General features: G+C 37.0%; 1 protein-coding gene across 2 annotated transcripts in view; it reads right to left on the reverse strand.

Moving 5' to 3' along the window:
• Window positions 1–4,964: 4,964 nt before the first annotated feature.
• The window catches only part of man2b2 (mannosidase, alpha, class 2B, member 2), a 47,417-nt gene continuing 25,292 nt past the window's right edge, over window positions 4,965–27,089 (reverse strand). For both annotated transcript variants that reach the window (XM_039751449.1, XM_039751450.1), the window contains 7 exons: window positions 25,319–25,574; window positions 23,119–23,229; window positions 21,114–21,306; window positions 17,374–17,529; window positions 10,620–10,732; window positions 7,378–7,495; window positions 4,965–6,585 (listed from right to left, as the gene is read on the reverse strand). In XM_039751449.1, coding sequence (XP_039607383.1) covers window positions 6,461–6,585; window positions 7,378–7,495; window positions 10,620–10,732; window positions 17,374–17,529; window positions 21,114–21,306; window positions 23,119–23,229; window positions 25,319–25,574 — 1,072 coding nt within the window. In that variant the 3' untranslated portion in view covers window positions 4,965–6,460. The remainder of the gene's footprint in view (window positions 6,586–7,377; window positions 7,496–10,619; window positions 10,733–17,373; window positions 17,530–21,113; window positions 21,307–23,118; window positions 23,230–25,318; window positions 25,575–27,089) is intronic.

A 27,089-nucleotide genomic window follows, 5' to 3' on the forward strand; every position in this document is an offset into this window, starting at 1 on the left:
GTCTGCTGTGTTTGAAAATGTTGAAATTTAAAAGCACAAAAGGTTGAGCTTTCCATTGAACTCGGAATTCACAAAAGTATTTCTGTTAAAGTCCTAAAAGTGTGTGTCACATTTTGTGATTGTCTAATCAGTGATTTGGCCATTGCTGGTATCAACTTTAAAATCTTTGCAAGTTCAAAGCTAAATACTTGGAACTCATCTAAAAATTGATCAACTATTAAGAGTAACAAGTACAAGTTGTCCATAAACCTTCTTACAGTACACCACTTTGAAATTTGAGTTTTGACCTTGGTGATGCTTACACATGTATAAATAGTTCAAGACTCTAATGCTATTTTGTAGTCTAGTCAGTTGCTAGGAAAAGCAAGAATTGATCTGCGGCAGGAATGTTTTTCTTATGGCCAAATGTAAGAGGCATATGCAGGAGGAAGAGGCTGCAGTGAATTAATAACACAAAAAAACAACAAATATTGTATACATTAAGCTTTTAGGTAGTTACATAGAACTTGTGCTTAACTGACAGCAGTCCCATTGTCTTAGGATATTTCTGAGGCAAAGCCAGGTAACACAGCTAGTTGGTTAATAAAAAGAAGTTAGTATTAAATTAAACTGTCAAAAAATAATTTAAAGCAAGAGGTGCAATCCCTTCAGCGTGACCCCAAATCCTGGGACACCTTGTACAATTTCACCTTCTACAGTAGGCTTCAGGGGACATTCTAAGTGCATGTCCAACCAGACCCGACTCTACTTCGACATTCTCCCAATAGTGCTGAGCTCCTCAAACAGTTTTTCTGTGAATTATTTTTAGTGTCATCAAAGAGCAATTGATTGTTTGTGTACGTGTTGCATTTCCTTTAAATGGTTGGAGGCTGGCACTGGCATGTCTCTTAGAAATATCATGTCAGTTTTGACAAAAACATAAATACTTCAGGATTCTTTAGATGATGCACTGTTTGTTAAACTGGCCAGAATAAAAACTTGCAGGCAAGAGAAGTCTACCAGCAATAAACGTGGCAACCACTACTGCACAGTATGGCTACTTTTTATCCATTAAAAAAAGTTAATGTAAATAAACTATCTGGTAACTATCCAAACTGAATATTTTTTTTACAGAATATACATGAATAAGTCAATGCTGCACCGTCACTGGTCATATGCACACATCAATTTAAGCATAATGTATGTACACACTTAATTATATAACAAACTACACAGTGTAGTTTTATCATCTAATGTTCCAATTTCTGTATTTATCAAAGATTCTGAATTAAGGAGAATTTAATCCTCTCGCCTGTATTTTTTTTTAAACCTAAAATTAAATAAAACCTTAAAATTCATTCATAATTTCACAATCCGTAAAACTTGCATGCTATAAAGTGCTGCTCAATACACATTAACAAAGAAAAAGGAAATGACTGCTGAGAAGAGTCACATTAAAATAAAGCGAATCAAACAGGCAAGCAACAGAGCTTTATAAAAAATAAAAAAATAAAGATGTACACCTGAAGACTTCAAGGGCAGAGAACTGGAGAAAGTAATTCAAAAAGGCATTTAAAGTGATTTTACTAGGAAAAGATTAATTACCTTGCTACTTCAAGATTACTGCAGCTCTTTCCATAAGGCTCTTCGGTATACTGCTGCAGCACAACTGGCATCAAATGATGTGTGCTAGCTAGCTTGACCACACACCAAATATCTTATCGCTGGCTATACTACAGTGGTTTCCTGTCCATTTAAGCATGTTTCTTAACAAACCACATCTTGTTTTCACAGTTTTCTTGAAACTTCGCCTAGAATGCTTGATACTGCATTTAAGAATACCACCTGAAGCTGTCCGAGACCACCTAACTGATAGTGGCATTCTGTACTAGATATCTGTCCAGATATAGTGGCAGTAGCCATGGCTTATGTTAAAAGTGGGGTCCTAATGGATCAGTGCAGAGGCCACTGCTTATTTATTTTATATATATATATATATATATATATATATATATATATATACACACACACACATATACACAGTATACGAGGTGTGGCAGAAAAGTAATGAGACTGGCAACACTGCAAGCGATCTGGCAACGCTGCGCTGTTGTCCTTGATAGAGCACGTGTATCAGTACCCTCCCATAGCTCAGTGCGAGTTTCAACTCCTTCCGTTAACTACGTGATTTTAGTGACTGCTATTAGCGAAGTTGTGTTTTTGGTTGTGGTCCACGCAAAATGGAACAGCGGAATTTGGAGCAACGTTGTGCCATTAAATTTTGTGTTAAGCTTGGAGAATCGGCAAGTGTGATGTTTGAAAAGTTAAAACAGGCCTATGGGGAACATTCTTTATCCCGAGCTCAAGTTTTTCAGGGAGGCCTTCAACTTCGAAAACCAATGAAAACATCGAACGTGTGAACACTTGTGAGATCAGACCATCGTTTAACATTAAGAGTGAACAATTAAATTTGAACAGATTTACCGTTCATCAAATTTTGACTGAACATTTGCACATGCGAAAGGTCTGTGCCAAAATGGTGCCGAAAAACTGCCCTCTCCATAACAGAATTTTTGACCTCAAAAGGCATTCCTGTGGTTCCCCAACCCCCTTATTCACCTGACCTCAGTCCGTGTGACTTTTTCCTTTTTCCTAAGCTGAAAAATGTCCTCAAAGGACGTCATTTTGGGACTTTAGAAAACATCCAAAAGAGTGTAACGGACATGCTGAAGACCATACCGGTTGAAGACTTCCAGCGCTGCTACCAACAGTGGGAACAACGTCTCCATCGGTGTGTAGCTGCCCAAGAGAACTACTTTGAAGGGGATAACATTGATGTTTGAAAAAAATAAAAACTTTGGTAAATAAAAAATCAGTCTCATTGCTTTTATATATATATATATATATATATATATAAACTGCTCAAAAATTAAAGGAACACTTTGAAAACACATCAGATCTCAATGGGAAAAAAATCATGCTGGATATCTCTACTGATATGATACTGGGTAATGTGTTAGGAATGAAAGGATGCCATATCGTTTGATGGAAATGGAACTTGTCAACCTACAGAGGGCTGAATTCAAAGACACCCTGAAAATCAAAGTGAAAAAATGATGCGCGGCGAGTCCATTTTGCCGAAATTTCATTGCAACAACTCAAAATCGTACTCAGTAGTTTGTATGGCCCCCACATGCTTGTATGCATGCCTGACAACGTCACTTCTAATGAGACGACAGATGGTGTCCTGGGGGGATCTCCTCCCAGATCTGGACCAGAGCATCACTGAGCTCCTGGACAGTCTGAGGTGCAACCTGGCAGGGTCGACTGGACCAAAAACATAATGTCCCAGTGTCAATTGGATTTAGGTCAGGCGAGCATGGGGGCTAGTCAATGGTATCAATTCCTTCATCCTCCAGGAACTGCCTGCATACTCTCGCCACATGAGGCCAGGCATTGTCATGTACCAGGAGGAACCCAGGACCCACTGCACCAGCATAGGGTCTGACAATGGGTCCCATGATTTCATTCCAATACCTAATGGCAGCCAAGGTGCCATTGTCTAGCCTGTAGAGATCTGTGTCTCCCTCCATGGATATGCCTCCCCAGACCATCACTGACCCACCACAAAACCGGTCATGCTGAACGATGTTACAGGTAGTATAACATTCTCCATGGCTTTTCCAGACCCTTTCATGTCTGTCACATGTGCTCAGGTTGAACCTGCTTTCATCTGTGAAAAACACAGGGTGCCAGTGGTGGACCTGTCAATTCTGATATTCTATGGCAAATGCCAATCAAGCCCCACGGTGACAGACAGTTAGCACAGGGCCCACTAGATGATGTCGGGCCCTCAGGCCACCCTCATGAAGTCTGTTTCTGAATGTTTGGTCAGAAACATTTACACCAGTGGCCACAAAGAAGTGCAGAGAATGTGTAGACCCCACAAAGACTGTGACAGGGTGGAGCATTTAAACACAGGAAACTGTATTCATGAGGCAGAGGTGCTACCAACTGCTCTAACAAGCCATCCGAAAACCTCTTTTTATTAAAAATAACAAGTAGATGTTTTTGGCCATATTAGGAAACTAAGTCCTCACTGGTCACCTACTTATTAGCACCCTGCTCCTCCAAGCATGTGAGTGCAACTCCGTAAATGCAGCATGGGCACATGTTTAAGAAATTTACTTTCAGTCTGACCAAACAATATAGTACATAATGATTATAACCTTAATGACTTTGACTGTTTAATGACTGGCTGTGCCAGACCTGATGATTCCAGAACCTACTATACAGCTGCCCTCCAGGGGTTTTTATGCACTATAGTCTCTAGGCTTTATAGAGAATGGTGTGATAAATGGACAATATTCAATAAATGCCAGTTCTACTGGTGAAAACACCTTGTTAATGAGAAAGGTCAAAGTAAACAGTAAAAAGGCCCACACAATGCTTAAGGCTTTGAAGCAGACAGTCTAAACTAGAAGACTACCACATTGTTCCACTCATATCACATAAGAACAGGAAACTGAGACTATATTGGGGATGTGATCACCAAACCTGGACAGTTGCACACAAATGCTTGGGTCAAAATGTGCAGCACAAACCCATGGACCCATCTTGATTTGTTTCAAAAGTAGAGAATGAGGTGGTAAAAAACAGTAAGGGCAATGTTTTCTTGTCACACATAAGGCCTCTTAAAACCAGCTGGCTGTCATTTGAATACCACAGCATTCCCAAATATTGTTTCTGACCATGTGCATCCCTACTATATGGTAAACATAGCATGTGTTCTGCTTACTGAGCCTGTGGATGATGCAATTAAGTTTACAGTAAGCGAAACACAGTTCAATACCCTGCATAGTCGCCATATCTAAAACATTTACAGTACTGTAAATATAACATACAAAGCATACCGAGAGAAGGAATGAATGACTGAGAAATCTATGGTTACTGTACCCACCTTAAAAGAAAATTTAGGTAACAGATAAGGCAGATTAACACATTTTATTATGCTTGTCACATTTGTCTGTCATTTGTTTTAAGTCCCTCTCAGGACTTATACTCCTGTTGAATTATGATTAACCATTTCTGATGGTGCACACATTCTTTTAATTGGGATCCACTCATGCATTGCTGTGACATGCAATAATATGTATACTATGGAAAGAACACAAGGATTCTGAAATTATGAGTCATCTGTTGTAACCACTGTGTTACCCTAATTCAGATACTATCTGTATATATGAGGGCACAGTTACCTTAAGGCACAATATAACTCAGCAGATTTATAACAATACAATCTTTAACAAAGAAAGGAAAAAAAACAAATCTGAGAAAGGAACCAGGGTGTATTTTGTCAAATATTTGATAAAGTAAGTGGAGTAGTAGGCTAAGTTAAGTCTTCTAAATCATATTGGGGTTTGTTAATAAATATTTTATAAATAGTTTTGATTTGCTTTTATTTTCATTTTCAGGTTCAATGTATTTTTGATTTGTACGATTATTTTAAGATGATTACAGATCTTAAATTTATGTACTTTATATTTTGCATGTTGAGCCAAGTACTTAAAAAGAAGCTGTCTTTAAAATGGCAGCTTCAGCATTGTAAGAAACCTCCTTTTTGTTTTTCAATTTTGTGTTTGTAAATAGATTTCACAGTGTCAGGTTTGTTTTAATGAACTGTTTCTTGTTCATGGATTAGGATTTGTTTGCCTTTTTGAGTCCTTGTATTCTACTTTTGGAGCAATCAAATTATGATGAAATTATGAATTTCCAATATTTCTCTATTTATTTTTAAAAGGAAAAGGGGGAGTTTAAAAATTACTAATAATATTTACTAGTAATCATCTTCTAATTATTAGCTCTATGTCAATATAAAAATGATTTTGCTGAATTTATAGAATTAATCTATTGTCAGTGTGACACACCCCACCTTTTTTAAGTAATCTGATTACACTACACTACATTTTGGGGTGTTTACAGTTTTTTAAAGATGGGTGATATTGTGCCTAGTACTCAGATCAGGACAATGTCCACATCTCTTTCCTTTGAGAAACCTCCTTAAAACCTGGAAAGCAAATACTGTACTAGGCCCTATGTATGATCAATTAATTCATAAAGGAAAGTCAAGATGCCATGAATAAAATATCACAATTGAAACTCCAAAACGGTTTTGGAAATCTACAAATAGGCCACATATTTTAGAAATCTCACTACATGGCACATGATTGTGTGTACATTCCATGGACATGGAACATGCGTACCATACCAGGGTAATTGTTTTTCTCTTTTCAACATAATTTTATTACAAAATTAATTGTATTTACAAAGATTCTTATTTGACTTTTATTATTAATGAATAACACTGTTTCAAAAATATTAGTGAAATGAAAGATATAGAAATCTGAATGTATGCAGTGATCCATGAATTCCCTCAGAAATAGACCTGTAACAAAACAGCCATTTCATTTCTTGGAACTGATTATACAGAGTTTTCTTCAGACCTCTGAGTTTGTTGTTGAAAATAAACAAAAAATGTCCTTATTTCCTTTGGGTATATAATTACAGTGAAATCTTGTAAAAATACGTTTGATCTATTTGTGAAGCCTATAAAACAAAGAAAAAGAAACAGTTATTATTTTAGCTTTTAAACAATACTTTTTACTTACCTCGTATTTCATTTTGCCATATTTTCAAATAATGAGTGATACAATTGTAGATTATATAGACAGACAAAACGGAAAAAGGATTTCGCCATCAACACATTTTTCAATTTTTTGTCTAAAATTTTGAAACACACTAGTTTTGGATTATTTTCCCCACTACTGTTAGTTGTAAAGTGCCATTTAAAATCAAACAGATTTAACATTCAAAAAAAGGGTCTATTATAAATGAAAGCCCACAGATTATTTTGAACAATTTACATAATTTGTATATTGACTCCGATTGGAAGGCAGAGTCATTGATCATGTAGATTAGTGGGCTAAAACATGGTGGTACTTTTCATCAAGGAAGTCTTTCTTAGACTCACTCCTAAACCGGGCCACCTGAAATAGATTACACTCATTTGAGCCTGTTCTCCTACTCATAACCCATCAAGACATTCATTACACTTACAATGTCTGTCACCCACTACTAGTTGGCACTAGCACTCCCACACTGCCAGTTGCAGTACTGCTACTGCTGTCAGGAAGCTCTCTACGGCTTTCTTTTGACCCATGGTGCCCCTGCATTTTGCTGGCTGGGCAGGTCTTTACAACATGCATTAAACAACAAAAAAAAAAAAAAACATACAATAAACAGTTCCATACTGAAAACATATAAATATTTACATACTGCTCACTTATTACAAAATGGTTTAAAAGCAATTAATAAAACTATTAAATAAGTGAAACTCACCTTTGCTTTTATTCTGTGAGGTTTTCCATTTCATTCTCTGAAGTTCATTTACATCCCACGTTCCTGTAAGGGAGCGTTCTTCAACGTAAGACACAACTCCCAGAGGTTTCAACATTTTCTGCTCAAAAATAAAAAATAAAGTATATATTTTATGTTTTATAGTATTTATTTATCTTGAACTGGGGTACAGGGCCTTAGTAAACAAAACTTACACCAGAATAAAAATGATAATTTGAATCAATAAAATCCATCCTTTTATTATCTTATTCAGTTAAGCACACATATCAGAATTCCTTTATCAATGTGATATTCTAAATAAAAACACAAGAATCAAGAAATACTAAAAACTGGCAAGATACAACTTCAGAGAGCCATTTTTGAATATAAAATAATGTTTTATCCACATTTAATTTTATATGCTATATAAAAGATATTAAACACTTAACACTAGAATTACCAGAGCCTACGAAAAAACTCGTAGATCCGTCCCACCTTAAATCGCTTCTTAAAACCGTTCTCACCTCTCCGCCAGCGTTTTTTGTTAATCTAAATGTGCTGATAAAGAAAAGCTGCAAGTAGCGGCTATTCCATCCCCACCGACTTAGAACGTGCACAAACTTCTCCCAGCTCATGCCTTGATTGATTATCTGGGAGTGAAGTGGAGTTTTAGAGTGGAAATAATAGATCATTATTTGGAATACACGCATTTCACGTGTGTTCCGTTTCTACAGTAATCCGTGTAAACACATTTTTAAAACACAAATGTTTTTCATATTGTAGTAGTAAATGACAAAATGTAAGCATAAACTATATAATGTATGAAGCCTGAAGTCCAAATATCAAACACTTTCACAAAAGGTACAGATATAACAAAACAAGTATGCTTTTATTCAAAAATATAACTGCAGAAAAAAGCCACCTTAGCATGCCTCATATGTACTACAGTTGCCACAGTAGCGTAATGGTATCAACCGCTGACTAGTATTCAAAAGGTCATGAGTTCGAACCCGCACGATTCAGTTTTGAGAAGTAAACTTATACTTACTATTTTAGAATAAAAACATACATTTGATTTCAGTGTGTAACAGCCGGTGTAATTTATGATACTTGTAAAGGTTAGTTTTTTTTTTATTCACTTTTCATTCTCTCAGTCGTGTTCAGGATCCTTCCCTAAACCCCCCCCCCCCCATCTGAGAATGCTGTTTTCACATAAAGATGCGTTACAGCTCTGCAGCGTACTTGTGACTGCATTCTCGTACCAATGCTTGCGAACTGAAGTGCCTGCGTGCACTTTTCGTGGCATTACACGTCTATTTTTTTGAGCATGCCCGTGTCGCTCAAACACAGGAACATATGTTGGTGTACAAGTATAACAAAACAAGTACACTTTTATTCTAGACTATAAGTGAAGAAAAAATAAAGCAAGTTACAGTAGGCAGTTGATACGACAGCTTGTGTGGTGCAATGCTAAGAACTGGTGATTTCCGATCCGTGCTATATAAAATCATCACATTCACATATTAACAATTCCCACACACCCTTCCTACATTCACGACATGTGTACTTGTTGCAGTGTACAAAGCTCTCTGTGCTATGGTTCCTATTACACAGAATGACCACCTGACATTGTACTTTCTTCTCTATATAAATAACATTCGAGTATAGCGTGTCTCCAAATAAATCACATTTGAGCTATAGTTGGTCTCCAAATAAATCACATTTGCATTATCGCGCGTCTTTAAGTGAAAACAGCAATATCAGATGGAGGGGTTGGATCGTGAACGCGACTGATAGAATGGAACTGAATTAAAAAAAAAAAAAGCTAATCTTTACAATCATCATGCATTTACACTGGCTCTTACAGACTGACTGAAATCAAATGTATGTTTTTATTCTAAAATAGTTCAGTACATGTAATATTATTTGAAAATGAACAGCGTCAGATCGGGTTTGAATAAACGCTGACGCTGTTACAGAAGAAGTCAGCTTATTCAGTGCAGCAGTTTCAACGCACAGTACATGCAATATTATTTGAAATCGAACAGCGTCAGATCGGGCATATTCAAACCCGATCTGGCGCTGTTCGTTTCAAATAATATTGCATTAGTCGATGATGTTTTACATATATTGTCTCTTTTATTCATCTTGCGGTTTGTAATCAGTGACCGCGTGTTTTTCCCCGGCCTTGCCAGTTCACACATGTTGCTGTATTGTGGTGTTTCTTTTGTACTCCAGGACATGCAGAGGACAGAATAGTACAGAGCAGTAAGTTCAGCGCTATATGCAATCAGACAGACAGACAGGCAGAGAAGGCACTAGATATATAAATAAACAGGGAAGGCACTGTATAATAGATATATAACAACAGCTAAGGGGATAGATATATAGATACGTAGGAAGGAAAGGCACTATATGATAGGCAGACAGGGAAGCTCCTATATAATAATAAAATTACTGTTATTACTATATAGATAGACAGGGAGTTCAGGCAGGCAGAACGGCAAAGGTTAAAAATAAATACATTTTTTCTCCAGCGGGGAATCGAACTCGGATCTCTTGAAGTACAACAAGTCTGCTGCGCTCTAAGTAACGAAATCTTACCAGTATGCCACGGAAGCTGTTGTAAAAGTCTTGGACCTTTTACGAAAGTGTTTATTTTCTCTTTGGCTGTCAGGCTTCACACATTTTATAGTTTAGGTCTACATTTTGTAACATTTATTACTAAAATATGAATAAAATATTTACACAGATTACTGTAGACACGAAACACACATGAAATGCGTGTGTTTCAAATAACAATCTATTATTTCCACTCCACTCCCAGATAATCGAGGCATGAGCTCGGAGAAGTTCATGCACGTTCTGAGTCGGTGGGGGGATGGAATAGCCGGCTGCTTGCAGTTTGTTTTTATCGGCACATTTACAGGACAAAGGAGACTGGCGGAGAGGTTTTAAGAAGCGATTTAAGGAGGGACGGATCTACGAGTTTTTTTGTAGGCTCTGGTAATTCTAGTGTTAAGAAATACTAAAGTGGTTTCATCCCTGCAATGCATGATTTAGTTTATGTGAAGTAAGCAATGTCAGGAAAAGCAAGCTTACATCAAATCAGTTTTAAAATCATCAAAAAAAAAAAGTATGATCAAAACTTTTTTTTGCAACAGTGTATCATATTTGCTGTATGTTACCTTTAATGATTTTAAAGAAGTAGAACTAAAATTAAGATTTTAATGTAGGTTCAGTACCTGAATATTTATAGCTGCAGGCTGAGAGAGTACAGGATCTTCTTCCTGTTCATACAAATGAGTGATTCTGAGCAATACCCGGTTGAAATCTCTTTCAGCTTCATTAATATTCCCTAAAAAATAAATAAATGAAAATCTGAGTGTTTAGAATTATTGTCCTATTCCAAATAAATGCAGTTTGATTTATTTTTTTTACTAACGGCACTAAATAACATAATTAAATATTTTGTAAAAATTAGATTAAAGCTGCATCTTTTAATAAAGCACAGTATTTAATAACTCACTCCATGTAATTAGCATTTATCTGTACTTAGTAAGATGAATCCTGGTGCTTGTTCTGGTATCAAGAAGGGTAAGGCTACAAAACAACTTAAGTGAAACCATAGTCTGTGACAAAACCTACATAAACCATGATTGATGGGTCGCCTTAAACTGGGACTACGAGTCCCAGCACCACACCTGTTCCGATCCCCAGCAGGCCTGTCCCCATTGGCTCTCCAACAGCTTTGATTATCCGGGGAATGAGGCTCCAGAGGGCTTTCCACCCTTCCCTTCATAATGCAAGCTGCCTTCTTATGGGCGGCTGCAGCAGAGCTACTCCTGTGAAGAGCAGAAAGGTGTCCTGTCTGTCATCTCAGAGCAGCGTGGAGAGGAAAAAAAAAAAAATAAAATAAAAATAAAATGGTGGCTGGAGTGTCAATCCTGCCACTAACCACCATGAAGTTTAATGTCACACCCAGGACAGATAGGATCGCGGGATCCCCTCAAAGTTGATGGATATCATTGCTGGCCTGTACACTGGTATTGGGAGTCCTGTGCAGAGTGAAGGCAGAACCACTGCGTTTTTCCCAGGTGATTCTGGGGTTTGTTAGGGATGTGTTCTTGCTCCTGCTCTGTTCAATGCTTGCATGTACTGGGTGTTGGGCAGGGTTGTGGGGTCCAGTGGCTATAGGGAATCTTGCCGACGATGCTGTGATGTTTGCAGAGTCAATGGAGACTCTGATCGGGACTCTTGAGAGACCGAGTGAGGAGTCCGAGTGTCTGGGCTGGTGAGTGTCCTGGATAAAAACCATGATCCAGATCCAGGACCTCTTGGGTACAGCCATCAGCAGTGTATTTGTCTGCGGAGTGAGTATCAACCGTATCGACAGGTTTATTTACCTCAGCGGTGACATTCATGTCTCTGGTGACTCTTTCTATGAAGTCAGTAAACAGACTGTGAAAGCGTTTGGTGTGTGGGGTTATGAGGTCACTGGAAAGGGGTGTGTGCCGCTCCCAGTAGCTTTGCAGAAGGACAAAGGTCCAAGTCTTTAGAGTCCTGGTGTTCCCTCTTTTCCTATATGGTTCTGAGATATGGATGCTATACAGTATCCTGAAAAGAAGACTGTCTCTTTGAAGAATCCTTGGGTACCACTGGTTTGACTTTGTGTCAAAACGAGCAGTTGCTCCTAGAGTCCTGAAAGAGGCACAATACCTGCCTTGTGAGAGATTGTCAGTTACGGCACTACGGCCAGGTGGCACGATTCCCCAAGGGTGATTCAGTTCACAGAATCCTCATTGTTGAGGACCCGAGCAGCTGGACCAGGCCAAGGGGATGCCCACATAAAATCTGGCAGTGGCAGATAGATGATCATTTCTGAAGGGTGGGACTGGACTGCATGTGTACCTGGGGGGCTCCCAAAAAGGATCCCGAGCTGTTTTATCATGTGGTGGGTGTGGCAATGCGCCGTACCAGTGTATGTTCCCCAACCTGACCTAACCCAATCTGAATCTGGAAGCATATCTTTGTAAAACGTTCAAACAAAGCATCTCAAGCAAACCATTCAAACAATTAAACACCAGAACTTCATACAGAATGTCTGTTAAGACATTTTGTACACAAAAAGCAATGAAACTCAAAAATACATTTACAAATAGACATACAGACACATGAAAAAACAGGTGTTGAACAATAACTAATAATGGATATCATAAATCAACACTACTATACAATATTAATATATAATGCTATAAATAAACAATATTATAAAGTATATAAATATGCAGGTATGTAAACAGACAGAGAACAAAAATAAGCCTTATTGCTATCAAGGGGGTTATTGTACATATTAACACATAAATGGGGAGGGTTGTTATTTCATTATTTACATGTCCATCCAGCAAGGCCATTGTGAGAGGAGTGTTATGCAGTTTGCAGGACAGCATATAGGTAAGAAGCTGTTAATCTGGTAGCACTTGCATGTATAATCCTGTAGCATTTGCCAGAGGGCAAGAGATCAAACATGCTGTCTCTCTCTTGGGTAGAACAGATCTCTACCGATATCCAGGACCTTCTTGTAACATTGGCTACAACAGATTTCCTTTAAGTCTGGGAGTTTGGACCCAACAATGTGTTGTGCTGCCTTTACCACCCTTTGCTGATCTTTCTGATCAGCTGCACTACAGCCAGCATACCGTACTGCAGTAATTTAGGATGCTCTGTATTGTACTACAATAAAAATTGATCATAAGCTGCTGTGGTAGATTGGGCTGTATTCAGGGTCTTTGGTAAGAAAAGATGTTGTTGGTTTTTTACACAAGGTGTGTGTTGTTTAAGGACCAGGGACCTCATGTATAAACAGTGTGTACGCACAAAAATGTTGCATATGCCCATTTCCATACTCACTTCGAGATGCATAAACACTAAACTTAGCCTAAGGCAATGCACATTTTCCCGCTAACCTCACATCATGCGTATGCACTTTTCTGCTGGGTTTTGCAAACTGGCGGCACCCAGCATCATAGCAGTGCTACTGTTACAGTGTTCTTTGTTTTTTAGATTCGTATCCATGACACGGGCTCTATCAAATACACCAAAATTAACCACGTATTGTTTACAAATTTAAGGCACTTGATTGTAATCATTCTGTAACATAATAATGGTGCACGAAATGGCCAAACTATTCCAAATACCATAGCTGCTTTTTCAATGTTTTATCATATACATGTAATTATTATGGTTTTTTTTTTATTACTTTATACGAAAATAAGTTTATGGAGGAGTTGCATATTGAATCTAATTGTACCATACAATGACAATAAAAGCAGTTCAGTTCAATTCAATAAAAGAGAGTGTGTATTTTTAGATCATTATCAGTAGATGAGTGGTTTCTAAGCCAATTTAGATTTCCAGGGGCTATCCTCTTGGAGCTGTGTGCTGTTAGAATACTAGGATGTATACTTGATATTACTTTTATGATGAAATGCAATAAAGTTTATATATTACATTTTACAAATAAATTATTAATTTAAATAATGTATACTGTTAATAATTAAACATGTGGGAGTACAGTGGCACAGTGGTAGCAATGAGCTGGCGCTCCTGCCTTGCGTTCTGCGCTTGCTTGGACTGGTGTGACCCTGGATGGATGGAATAATTAAACATGTATAACAAAGATTTTTCAATGTTTCTTAAAAGTTCTGAAGAAACAGCATTTTAGGCTTACAGCTAGTTTTACATTTACTACAGACGCTTATGTGTTGCCATTGGTTACATGAAGAAAGAAAACGGAAGGACAGGAATTGGGGTTTGGTACGTTTGACAGACACAGTACTACTGCAAGGGTAAATCTAGGGTAAATGTGTCACAACAGGCATCTTGCGGGAGGCAGGAACAATCGCTACCGCTATGCCACCATGCCCCCACATATGTTAATACATACTTTAAGCACGTACCGATTAACAACTAGGTTGGGAAACACATAGACTAAAAAGCATTTAACATGCTAGTTTAGTTACAATGAGATTTGAGAAACTCTAGTAAATTAAACATAGATTTTAAGAGTTTACAGCATTCAACTTTAATGACAAAATAAACTATGAGATTAAAGTGGAAATTTTGAGACTAAAATTGACATTTCGCCTTTATTCTCGACATAGACCTTTTTTTTTCTTCACTGTGTTCCTATTTTTTTTCTTCTCTGTGTCGTTAATACTCTTCCATATGCCACTCAGACACTAATTTTTAATGTCAACTTTGACATTTGACCACTTCTTTTTTATACATGGTTTTACCATAGTCTTTTAACAAAACACTGAATGGTAGGGGCTATTCATATTGATTTGCATATTCAAATATGCAAAATTCTGGGAGGAGTAGGCTGGAGCTGTAGTCTCATTTATGTGCGTTAAAATTCACATTGACTAGGATTTATAAAGGGGAAGTGTATGGAACTTTGCTTAAACACAATTCCATGCATCTAAATTTTTTCTGCATACACACATTTCTGTTTTTGTCCATACACCATATTTTAGTGTGAATTCTACGCACAGCTTTAAACATGAGGCCCTAGGGGAGGTCCTCTGTAATGTGGGCCCTGAAAAATGTAGAACTAGGATGCCCTTTTCACTGGCACATTGTTTATTCTGAAGGGTATTTTCCCTCTGTTCTATTAGTTTTCCAGAAATCAATTATTATTATTGACATAAAGATAGATAAAGTTCTATTTGTCCCCAGGGGGAAACTAAAACAAAGAAAACATCTGACTTGGCAGTCACAGTGAGGCATTACGTAGGTGTATTGTCATTGGTATAAAGGAGAAAAAGTATTGTTTCTTGACAAACTGCTGAATAATTTGTTAGCTGAAGACACTCTGTGATAGTATGTCACAGAAAGGGTGTGCAGCATTGTTCAAAATGCCACTTAGTTTTGTTTTTATTCTCTCTTTTGCTACTACCTCCAGTGTTTTGAGAATGCATCCCACAACTTATCGTCTTCTTAATCAGCTTGTTGATTTGGTGGGCTTCTCTTGAATGGATGTTTACAACCCAGCAGCCAACAGCATAGAATAATAAGCATATGTAACTTGTGATTCATTTCATGTATTCCTTTGCAGCACTTATTTGAAAAAGTAGTAAATTATTAATGGCTTAATAAAATATTATAAACTTTGGCAACCAGTACACAATCTTCATGAGCATCAACATATAGAAAGCATCTGACTTCAATGACTTCAGGAATGTTCTCTGGCATGTCATGAGATTGATGGGATTCAGGGATAATTCTATGAATATGATTAAAACATTACAACTCTTTCACACTTCTTGGTCCTTTCCTATTTCCAAATGTGTCAGACCATATTCCCACATTTTCTCACTTTTTTTTAACCCCCTCATTGTTAGATTCGACTATCATGAATCACTCACTCCAATCAATGAATGTGGGTCCCTACAGAAAATAACTCTATATGCAGATAATATTTTTCTCCTTCTTGGAAACATTACCTCAGATCTTCCCCATGTACTTCTTTATAGTCCATTTAGCTACTCTGAAAACTTGCCAGGCTACAGAAACAACTGGTCTAAACAATACTTCTTTCTCCCTCTGACATTTCTTTATAGAAAGCTTCTTATAGAGCTTCTTAATAAATATCCAGTACAGTGATCCCTCGCTATATCGCGCTTCAACTTTCGCGGCTTCACTCCATCGCGGATTTTAAATGTAAGCATATCTAAATATATATCACAGATTTTTAGCTGGTTCGCGGATTTCTTTGGACAATGGATCCTTTAATTTATGGTACATGCTTATCTCAGTTTGTTTGCCCAGTTGATTTCATACAAAGGACGCTATTGGCGGATGGCTTAGAAGCTACCCAATCAGAGCATGTATTGCGTATTAAATAAAACTCCTCAATGATATACGATATGCTTCCAGCGCGGTGCTTGATTGTTTGCTTGTCTCTGTCTCTCTCACTTTATCTGTCATTCTCTGCGCCTGACGGAGGGGGTGTGAGCAGAGGGTTGTTTGCACAGAGGCCGTTTGCCTAGAGGATACGGATGCTCCTCTAAAAAATGCTGCTTCATCGCGGTGCTTCAGCATACTTAAAAGCTCAAAAGCACGTATTGATTTTTTGATTGTTTGCTTTTCTCTCGCGCTCTCTCTCTGATATTCTCTGCTCCTGACACGCGTTCTTTGAAGAGGAAGATATGTTTGCATTCTTTTAATTGTGAGAAAGAACTGTCATCTCTGTCTTGTCATGGAGCACAGTTTAAACTTTTGACTAAAGGGTGTTATTTCATGTCTAGAGAGCTCTAATAATGTTAACAGTGTGGGAGAGTTTATAAGGGCTTAAAATATATAAAAATAACCATACAAACATATGGTTTCTACTTCGCGGATTTTCATCTATTGCGGGGTGTTCTGGAATGCAACCGCCGCGATCGAGGAGGGATTACTGTATTGCAAAATGCCACAGTACAAATTGTTTTGCCTCTGGTGGCCCATGACTGATTGAACAATATAGATCTTAATCATAAGGTCTCTATGGCCTACTCTGGGAAGTATGCTTTTTGCAGTGTTTTGTTCAAGAATCTTAAGCATCATCATGCAGTTATCTTCTTCTACCATACTTGTTTGGGGTTGCTGCCAGGAAGGGTGGTATTTTTTTGTTTGGTAATATTATTATTATTGTTGCTATTATCACTATTCCATTGAACTACAGTTTAAAGGTAATTGTGCACGTGTGTCCTGTTGTTACTTATCAATATAAATTGAAAACAAAAAGTTAAAAACTGTAAGGGGTGGTTTACATGATAATGTCAAAGTGTATTTTTCCTTACACTTCTGCATCCCAATTTTTCAAAATGCAATTTATCATGTAATATTTTCAGCATTAACAAGTCTCACTTTATCTGAGACTTACATGCAATAAATCATACATATAGACAAGGAAATATACTATACATGAAACATAACGACTTCTTATTGTAATACCTTGAACAATATTTCTCAGATGTTCATTGTGATTAGAATTGTACCTCCATCCTGGAATACTCAGACTTTGTACATGAACATTTAGAGGGACGGTGACAGGCTCTGACAAATCAAGAGTACTTTTAACAAATGTCCGAGAATCTTCTGAACTCACTTCTGAAATACAAGATACATTTTTTTAATTCAGTAATAAAATGAGATAAAACATATTCTGAAGACTGCTATGACTACTAGAGTAGACATTAAAAAGGCACTCAAGACTAGGATTTCATATAAAACATTTTTGACTGTTTTAAACATTTGAAAACAGCTTACATTCATTTTAAGAAATATAAACATCAAAATATGTTATCCTAATTTCCATGGCCTAAATTATTCTTTTCTTGCATTACAAATTACCATAATATTTTTACTAGTACATTTCTATTTTCTCTGGATACATGTATAAGATTTGGAATTACTGAAGTCTACTGTACATACAGTGGTGTGAAAAACTATTTGCCCCCTTCCTGATTTCTTATTCTTTTGCATGTTTGTCACACAAAATGTTTCATCAAACACATTTAACTATTAGTCAAATATAACACAAGTAAACACAAAATGCAGTTTTTAAATGATGGTTTTTATTATTTAGGGAGAAAAAATCCAAACCTACATGGCCCTGTGTGAAAAAGTAATTGCCCCCTTGTTAAAAAATAACCTGTGGTGTATCACACCTGAGTTCAATTTCCGTAGCCACCCCCAGGCCTGATTACTGCCACACCTGTTTCAATCAAGAAATCACTTAAATAGGAGCTGCCTGACACAGAGAAGTAGACCAAAAGCACCTCAAAAGCTAGACATCATGCCAAAATCCAAAGAAATTCAGGAACAAATGAGAACAGAAGTAATTGAGAACTATCAGTCTGGTAAAGGTTATAAAGCCATTTCTAAAGCTTTGGGACTCCAGCGAACCACAGTGAGAGCCATTATCCACAAATGGCAAAAACATGGAACAGTGGTGAACCTTCCCAGGAGTGGCCGGCCGACCAAAATTACCCCAAGAGCGCAGAGACGACTCATCCGAGAGGTCACAAAAGACCCCAGGACAATGTCTAAAGAACTGCAGGCCTCACTTGCCTCAATTAAGGTCAGTGTTCACGACTCCACCATAAGAAAGAGACTGGGCAAAACGGCCTGCATGGCAGATTTCCAAGATGCAAACCACTGTTAAGCAAAAAGAACATTAGGGCTCGTCTCAATTTTGCTAAGAAACATCTCAATGATTGCCAAGACTTTTGAGAAAATACCTTGTGGACTGATGAGACAAAAGTTGAACTTTTTAGAAGGCAAATGTCTTGTTACATCTGGCGTAAAAGAAACACAGCATTTCAGAAAAAGAACATCATACCAACAGTAAAATATGGTGGTGGTAGTGTGATGGTCTGGGGTTGTTTTGCTGCTTCAGGACCTGGAAGGCTTGCTGTGATAGATGGAACCATGAATTCTACTGTCTACCAAAAAAACCTGAAGGAGAATGTCCAGCCATCTGTTCATCAACTCAAGCTGAAGCGATCTTGGGTGCTGCAACAGGACAATGACCCAAAACACACCAGCAAATCCACTTCTGAATGGCTGAAGAAAAACAAAATGAAGACTTTGGAGTGGCCTAGTCAAAGTCCTGACCTGAATCCAATTGAGATGCTATAGCATGACCTTAAAAAGGCGGTTCATGCTAGAAAACCCTCAAATAAAGCTGAATTACAACAATTCTGCAAAGATGAGTGGGCCAAAATTCCTCCAGAGCGCTGTAAAAGACTCATTGCAAGTTATCGCAAACGCTTGATTGCAGTTATTGCTGCTAAGGGTGGCCCAACCAGTTATTAGGTTCAGGGGTAATTGCTTTTTCACACAGGGCCATGTAGGTTTGGATTTTTTCTCCTAAATAATAAAAACATCATTTAAAAACTGCATTTTGTGTTTACTTGTGTTATATTTGACTAATGGTTAAATGTGTTTGATGATCAGAAACATTTTGTGTGACAAACATGCAAAAGAATAAGAAATCAGGAAGGGGGCAAATAGTTTTTCACACCACTGTATTACATACATATTTAAACAGTAATATAGCAGAGATAAACTGTCATGGATTAATTAAGGACATCTGACTTCTTATTCAACTATAGAAAAACAGTAGCACAATGAAAAAAACAGATGAAAAAGCATGGTGTTTTCATAAAATAATCCTTTGACATAAACACAGCCTTTTTACCGCTTTAGATTAGACTGTTCTTTACTGCAAAAGAATACTTTTGCTGTTTTTTCCATAAATAATCCATGACCTTTAGTTATTCACTGTTTGATCTCAGTATCTTCCTGTAGCCCTTCCTGTTCCTGTTGCTCTGACCAAGCTGCTACTCCTGCCATGAGATTAGATTCCTGAGTAATGGAGAACCTTTGGCTTCAAGAAGACATTTCTGTGACCTGAGGTTAGAATAAGATCACCATACCCCCCTGCATTTCATAAAAAGTGATTAAAAAAGGTTGGTGACAGGAGGGGCATCCAGCCTTAAAAAATTCTGCTCAAATACCTCCCTGATGTTGAAACACAAACATGAGAGTTACGGAGAGGGATAGTGCCCCCCATCTATCTATGTCAAACAATAACCGAATTTATGATGGTACTAGGACCAATACACTGTGGGGTGGCTGATTTGGAGACAGGGGAAATCAAAGAGTGGTAGTGTGCAAGAAGTGTGAAGGAGAAAGGATGAGGATTGTTACTTAGAATATGTAAAGTATGACAGGGAAAATTTGGAGACAGGATGAAAACGTGATGGGGAAAGTATATTCCAAGGCTGAAGGTATGAAAGCTGAAGGAGGAGACTGTGAGAAGAAAATCTACTGAAACTTGATAGCAAGTACAAATGAGGTGTCAGAATCATCAGGCATCAATGGCTAATGTGAAATGATGAAAAAATGACTTGTTGGGAAAAAAAAGAAGTCTATGTTTGGACAAAAGTACTACTGAGACAAATGTACTACTGAACTTTAGAATATTGAAGGAAAGATAAATTGATTCAGTTTGCAAAGCAGACAGCAAAAGAAAAGGGACAAGGAGCTCTTGTATTTATGGCAAAAACAAAAATTAAGGGATAAATATACTAAAATAGAATATTAGTTTGGATTAAAAAGGCCTCAGCTTAAAAAAAGGAATGACCAAGGGGAAAATTGGAAGGGAAAATGGCAGGAAGTGTGGAATGTAAACAGGAATCCTAAGAAGAAATTCACATAGAACACTGAAGATCTGACACAGATGGTGCCTGGACATGTAATTCGTGTCCCTGACACTATATATGTGAGGCTTCGGTAATAGCCACTGTGCCACCATGCTTCGCCTAATGGAACATAAATATGAGCAGTAAAGCATAAATATAAAAGTGTCTATAACATTACACCTATAAACATTTTTAAAGGACAACATAAATTAGAGAAAAAAACACATTATTCTACATATTTATCAGTTCTGTCTTCAGAACCAGCATCCCTTCCTCATATTTAAGGATATCAGTTAGTGAAAACGTACAGTATGGTAGAGCCATTAGTTTTGACATAAGTCAGCAGCAAAAGAGCTTAAGCCAAGTTAAGAAGCCAACTATTCCTAAACGAACTCGAAAACCTGGGAAATAATTATGACTTAGTCTCAGTCATAAAATGTATAAAAAATAAGTGTATATAATAATAATTAATAAATATATTACCTGAAGATTTAAGCACCATAACAATTGGTCTGTGTTCCAAGGATAATGCATTCCTAGAATATAAGGCTGTCATTGCTGGTTTTGCACCCACCATTAACCAAAGAACAGGGTGAATAATTGATGTGTCATTAAGAGTGAGATTGTAACCATTATTCCATTCTTGATTGTTCCAAAGTCTCCTGTGAAGCATAACCTAAAAAAATGCACATAGTCCAATAACATAACAATATCAGTGAATAAATTTAACATAATATTTTGAACCCCAATCAAATTTAGTGTGACAGGAGGTTGGAGCTTGTACCTGCAGTGCTGGATGTAAGACAGAGAACATCCTTAGACAAAGCATCAGTCCTTTGCACTGGCACACAGTTTCAACACATAGGTAGTACTGAATCACTGACTAATCAAACCTACACATCCATGGGGATGAGAGGAAAACCATAGTATCCTGAGAAAGGCCCACATAGATACAGCATGAATGTGGAAATTACACAGACAACAAGTGGGCACAGAATTCCAAGTAATATTTGTTAGTAAACTAAACATGATTGTGAAATAGATTTCAATTTTGGCATTAATTTCAAACACTGTTTCCTAATAACTACAAAGGTGTGCCATTCTAAGCATTGCTAAAATTATGTAAAATAAATTGGTAAAGCTCAAGTAAGTCAATTTCAAACAGTTTTAATTTGTGCTAGGCTAACTTAAAGCAGTACACTGGGTGCACCATTTTGACCATTTTAAAATCAATCCAAAAAGTAACATATTTAGGCTTCAAGCTTGTCTCAGATTCTATTGGCCATCTATTTTTACTGAGGGTTTTAGAATTTGCTGCTTTTAAAATTCTCAGATAAAATATCCATCCCCAGCATTCAATCCGGTAATGCCTTTAATGCATTGCTAGTTTTTTCAACTAATATACTGTATTTTCATTAGAAGAACCCTGTGCTGCCTTCCAATTCAAATGAGATGGTGCCATATACTGTATGGCAATTAGGGTATGATTATTTTTCTAAATTCCATGGAAATCCATCCATCAGTTTTCATCCAGGTCCAGGTCGTGTGGGCAGCAGTCTAAGAAAAGGTTTACAGTCATTCCTCTTCCCAGCCACCTCCCTCCTCCAGAGGATACCAAGGCGTTCCCAGGCAGGCTGGGAGATATAATCTCTCCAGCGTGTCCTTGGACCGTCCCGTGGTCTTCTCCCAGTTGGTCTTGCCAGGGAGGTGTCAACGAGGCATTGTAATCAGATGCCCAAACTGCAATACCTGGCTGTTTTTGATGCAGTGGAGGAACAGCTACTCTGATCTCCTCCTGAATGTCTGTGTATGTACAGGCACAGAAGCTGGGGGCTATAAATAAGCCCATACCCACCTACTGCCTCTCCCTCTGGACAACTCTAGACTAGAAAAAGACTCCAGCTTTTCTCCAGGAATTTGATTTCACAGCTTGTGCTGTTCATTGAATTGATCCTGATCATATCTACTGTTCATGGTATCTCTCCGCAATGGAAATCATATATGAAAATAAACTAGCAAGCTTTTAATTAAATGTTCAATAATATAGTTGCAGTCCCACACTACCGGTCTACTGATATTACTGACTGGTGCAAATCTGTTTTGTAGAGATACTTTGTTGTTTAGATAAATATCCCAAATTGTTACTTTCTTATACAAAAAATATAAATAGTTAGCAATACCCACAGTGCTTGTCATGTAATGTGGTCTCGTGTGGCAAACTGGATTGATTTTTAGAATACTGTAGTTTCTGAAAACTCTTTCTTAACCAAAATAATTCAGTGAGTAAGTAAATAATATATTAGAAAACGTCAAGCAAGAGGAATGCAACACCATCATGGCTTGGCTACTTATAAGGTGTCCCAGTTATCTCTCAACCCAATGAATAAAAGTAGATACTTCCTAAAGAAGATTTTAAAACTAGTTATTAATAGGTGAAATTAACAGTGGCTTAACAAATAATCACAAACAGTCTTCTCAATAAACTGACCTCTACTTGTCCATTGTCAAGAGAGGAAATTCCATGTGTTCTCTCACTTAGAATGACAAGCCGTGTGGAGTCATCTTCTATGTAAGCGGTTCGTACCATTGGATAATAATTCTGAATTAAGAGACAATAACAGAATGAGTAATTTACATCATGATAACCAAAAAAGTCTGTTAGATGCATATATCAGATGGCATAAGACAGTAAACAGCAATGAATGCTTTATCAGATTAAATAATTGCACATTAAATTATTAGAGGTTCATAAAGTATCTTGCAGTAAAATTATTGTGCGCTCTAATGTGGAAAATCCAACGGAGTTTATTTATCTGGAGAAGCAAACACACTGAATTAGACTATTAAATACTATGACATTAAACATAAACATACTGATTTTCAGATCTGCCTAATTCAGTTCAGAACACGGGAGATGAACCCTTTCCCACTGGGTCATTTTATAGGTCATCAATTACTTAATAAGTGTGCCTACAAGTCACGGAAGGAAACCCATAAAACCTGGAAAAAATTAACTTGGACAATGGGAGAACATAAAATCTTACACAGCTAGCATCCACCTGGGAAACTTAAACACTGGAGCTGGTAAGCAGCATCACTAACTACTGTCCTACGTGACATAAATAACAAAATCCTACTTTATAACAAAACACAATACAGAAAATGCTAAATACATATTAGGAATAAAAAATACAATTAGACAGGGCTAAAATTAGTTTGTGAATAATATTAAACAGTAATAGGTAATGGTTATGCAAAATAAATTAAATCATACCTGAAAAATTTAAAGCTTATGCAAATTAAAAAAAAAAACACACACACCTGAAAACCTAACCACTATAGAAGAACCAAGTAATTAATCCTTTAAGGCTGACACTTGTATAAAAGTTGCCATTTAAATTAAAGAATAAAAGGAAAGCCCACAAACAAAATTGCAGTGGTACATACAAGTGTGCATAATCAATATATACAAACAAGTAAAGTCAAAAGGTCTATGTCTCCTCTGTACAGGACAAAAGATTAGATGCAATCCAGTGAAAAATTTCATGCTCCATCACCTGAGCAAGGCAATGCTGCAACAGCCACATTCAGTAGCATGTGAAGGCTGTATGCTTATATCAAGACACATTCATTCAGTGCTGGGATTTTTAAGGAACAGCTGAAGAGGAGACCTGTCTACTACAGATCCTACTAGGAATATCTAGTTTATGGTGTACAGTGGTAGTATGGGTCAAATCAGATATACGATCATCATCAGGTAAATTCAATGAATGGTTTATGATGTAAACAATTAAGTGCCATGGTATAGACTTGTGTTGGAGCAAGACTGTATCCCATAGCACCTTCAGTTAAGTACTTCTCACTGCAGGTCAGAAATTTCCACAGATTATTTTTTCCCTGGAGAAAATGTTAGTGTGCTGACATTTAGCTACGCTCAATTCCATTTATGTTTGCATAGTGCTCTTTACCAAGTATAGTTTAGGGAAATATCAACCACGTACAGTCACCAATCACCTATAAGTCATGGTCTTAGTGAGGCTCAAGCTTGGCATCCTAGTGCCTCAGTAAAACTCTGAGATTAGAAGAAGAAGATTATTGAAATTTCCTACATGTTATCTATTTTATGATCTGCTGTGGCTTTGTAGAATAATAAGTAGCTGTATCAGTGATGGGCAACATTTGTGATTCATCTTAGTTCACATAATTACAAAACAAATTTGCAGTACTATCTTTTGAATGACTGACCTAGAATTGCGCTATAAGAAATGACTGATTTTAAATATTATCATCATTACTAAGGTTATTGAAATAAAAAATGTTCTAAAAGTAGTGACATTATTCTTAAAAAGACATAAAAGGAGTTAATCAGATTTTAAACTCAGGTCCTGCACTCTGTGTGGTAAGCAAAGAAAAGGCTTTTCAGGCAATACAAAATGTTTTATTATTATAAATGTCAATGTGGGTGACATCATTCAATTAAAAGTTAGAAAATGTGTCTACTGACAGTTACGTGGATTAGTGGACTGGAATTAAATAGCTTTTGTATGGAAGTAGAAAATTTACTCCAAAAAAAAAAAAAAAAGGTTTCTCAAGATCCTAAATATGCTTCAAGTATTTCAAACTTGAGTAGTAAATTCCTATATGTGGAATAAAGGATTGTTCCATAATTCTTTGCAGACAATACTCACCCGTGCTATTGTATTATTCACATATGCTCTATACTGTCTCTTAAGCATTTGATATCCATTATTATCAGTGAAGATTGTTTTCTCATTATTTATTTCAGTGTAAGTCCGAAGAATGGCTTCTCTGTTTAATTCCAGAGGACCAACTCTGTACTCTTGCTCTATTCTATGGCAAACTTCACTCCCCACACCATTATACCCAGCAGGGACATTATAGAGCCGTGTGTAAATGGCATAACTGTATTGCTCAGATTTTTCACTGTTAAGAGAAAAAACACAAATAGTAAAACTATGATAAATAAAGTTTAAAGTTTAAATGAAAACACCACCAATCAAGTGTATAAAAATCAAATATAAACTTATAAGACAATATTATTTAAATTAGCAAGAAAGCATATGTAGATAATAATCAGACTTGAAATTAACAAATATTGTAATATTTATTAATAAAAAAAAATCTGTATACTGTATATTTAGATTGATATGTAGATCGGGGCATTCTCAAGCCATCTCAAGGAGAAGACCGAGAAGAAGCATTCCTTCAGGGTCTGGGCTCTTGTGTCTGAAACGGGAATCTTTCTCCCTAAGAAGTTGCAGTGGAAACTACAAAGAGTCTAACAGAAAGCAACACCACACCACAGACAAAAGATCATTTAGCACTCTGATACAAGTAGTACCTTCCACTTGAATGTGAAGCAATCACACATGACTTCAAGGAGCACTGGACAGCATCCTTAAGGGCTTGGTATAACTGTTTATATTTGCCAAGAGAAATTAGAATTCTAAATAGCTAAAGGCCATTTTTCTCATGTTTAATTGTTATTGTGCAACAAGCTTATGACTGTGTCAGATAAACTTGAAGTTTTTACAAGCTTGTAACTACACTGGAAACAAATACCTTGAATGGTAACATAAGCCGACTATGACATTCTATTCTTTACCTCATACTGACATTCCCACAAATATATCTTGAACTTGTAAGTCACCTTAAGGCCGTGTCACATTTTCCACACTTTTTCAGCAATTTGCATGATCTTAGCAAGTCAGAGGCAGTTGGAGACATGCTCTCCTAAGACTCCATTGTCTAATATGACATACCCAGTGACTCACTTCAACTAGTCCACAGCTTGCACCAGCTAAATCAAGAAGGTTTGATTTTGTCTTTAGTCATAGGGGCAGGACTAATCTAATGTTCATCCAGGAGTACAATGCTACCTTGCAGCAGCAAGGTAGAAGGAATGCAGGTGTTTTGGATCTTCACAAACAGAACAGAAGCTTGTTTGTCTGACTTGTCTGATGTCTCATGTTTTAAGTATCATAAAAGAATGGGAAATAGAAAAATGGCACAGATTGTGACTGAACTTGTTGTACCTGAAAACCCTTTGTATAGCACAGTGCTGGAAAGTTATCACACAATCACTACATATTTGACCTCCCCAGCATTTTCCAGCCACGTAAACCAACATGGTCTGGTGGCAAGATTAGCAACTGCCATCAGCAAATCTGACATACTCCGTGACTAGAAGTCATGCAATGTGAAATCGACTTTAGACAAAAGTATCACCCAAACACATAATAATATATAATAAAAACAGGGTGCTTTTATTATATTGTATTAATACTTGTATTATTATCAATAACACTATAACCTCTAGTCCTCCCACCAGTCGAGCCCTTCCCTTTACTACATTGTTTACTCCAAGCTAAGTTGAACTGAAAGGAAACAGCTTTCACACCAAAGTCTACTATCACTTTTTGGTTTATCCTATAATCA

Source organism: Polypterus senegalus, chromosome 4 (assembly GCF_016835505.1).
Source record: "Polypterus senegalus isolate Bchr_013 chromosome 4, ASM1683550v1, whole genome shotgun sequence".
NCBI lineage: Eukaryota > Metazoa > Chordata > Cladistia > Polypteriformes > Polypteridae > Polypterus > Polypterus senegalus.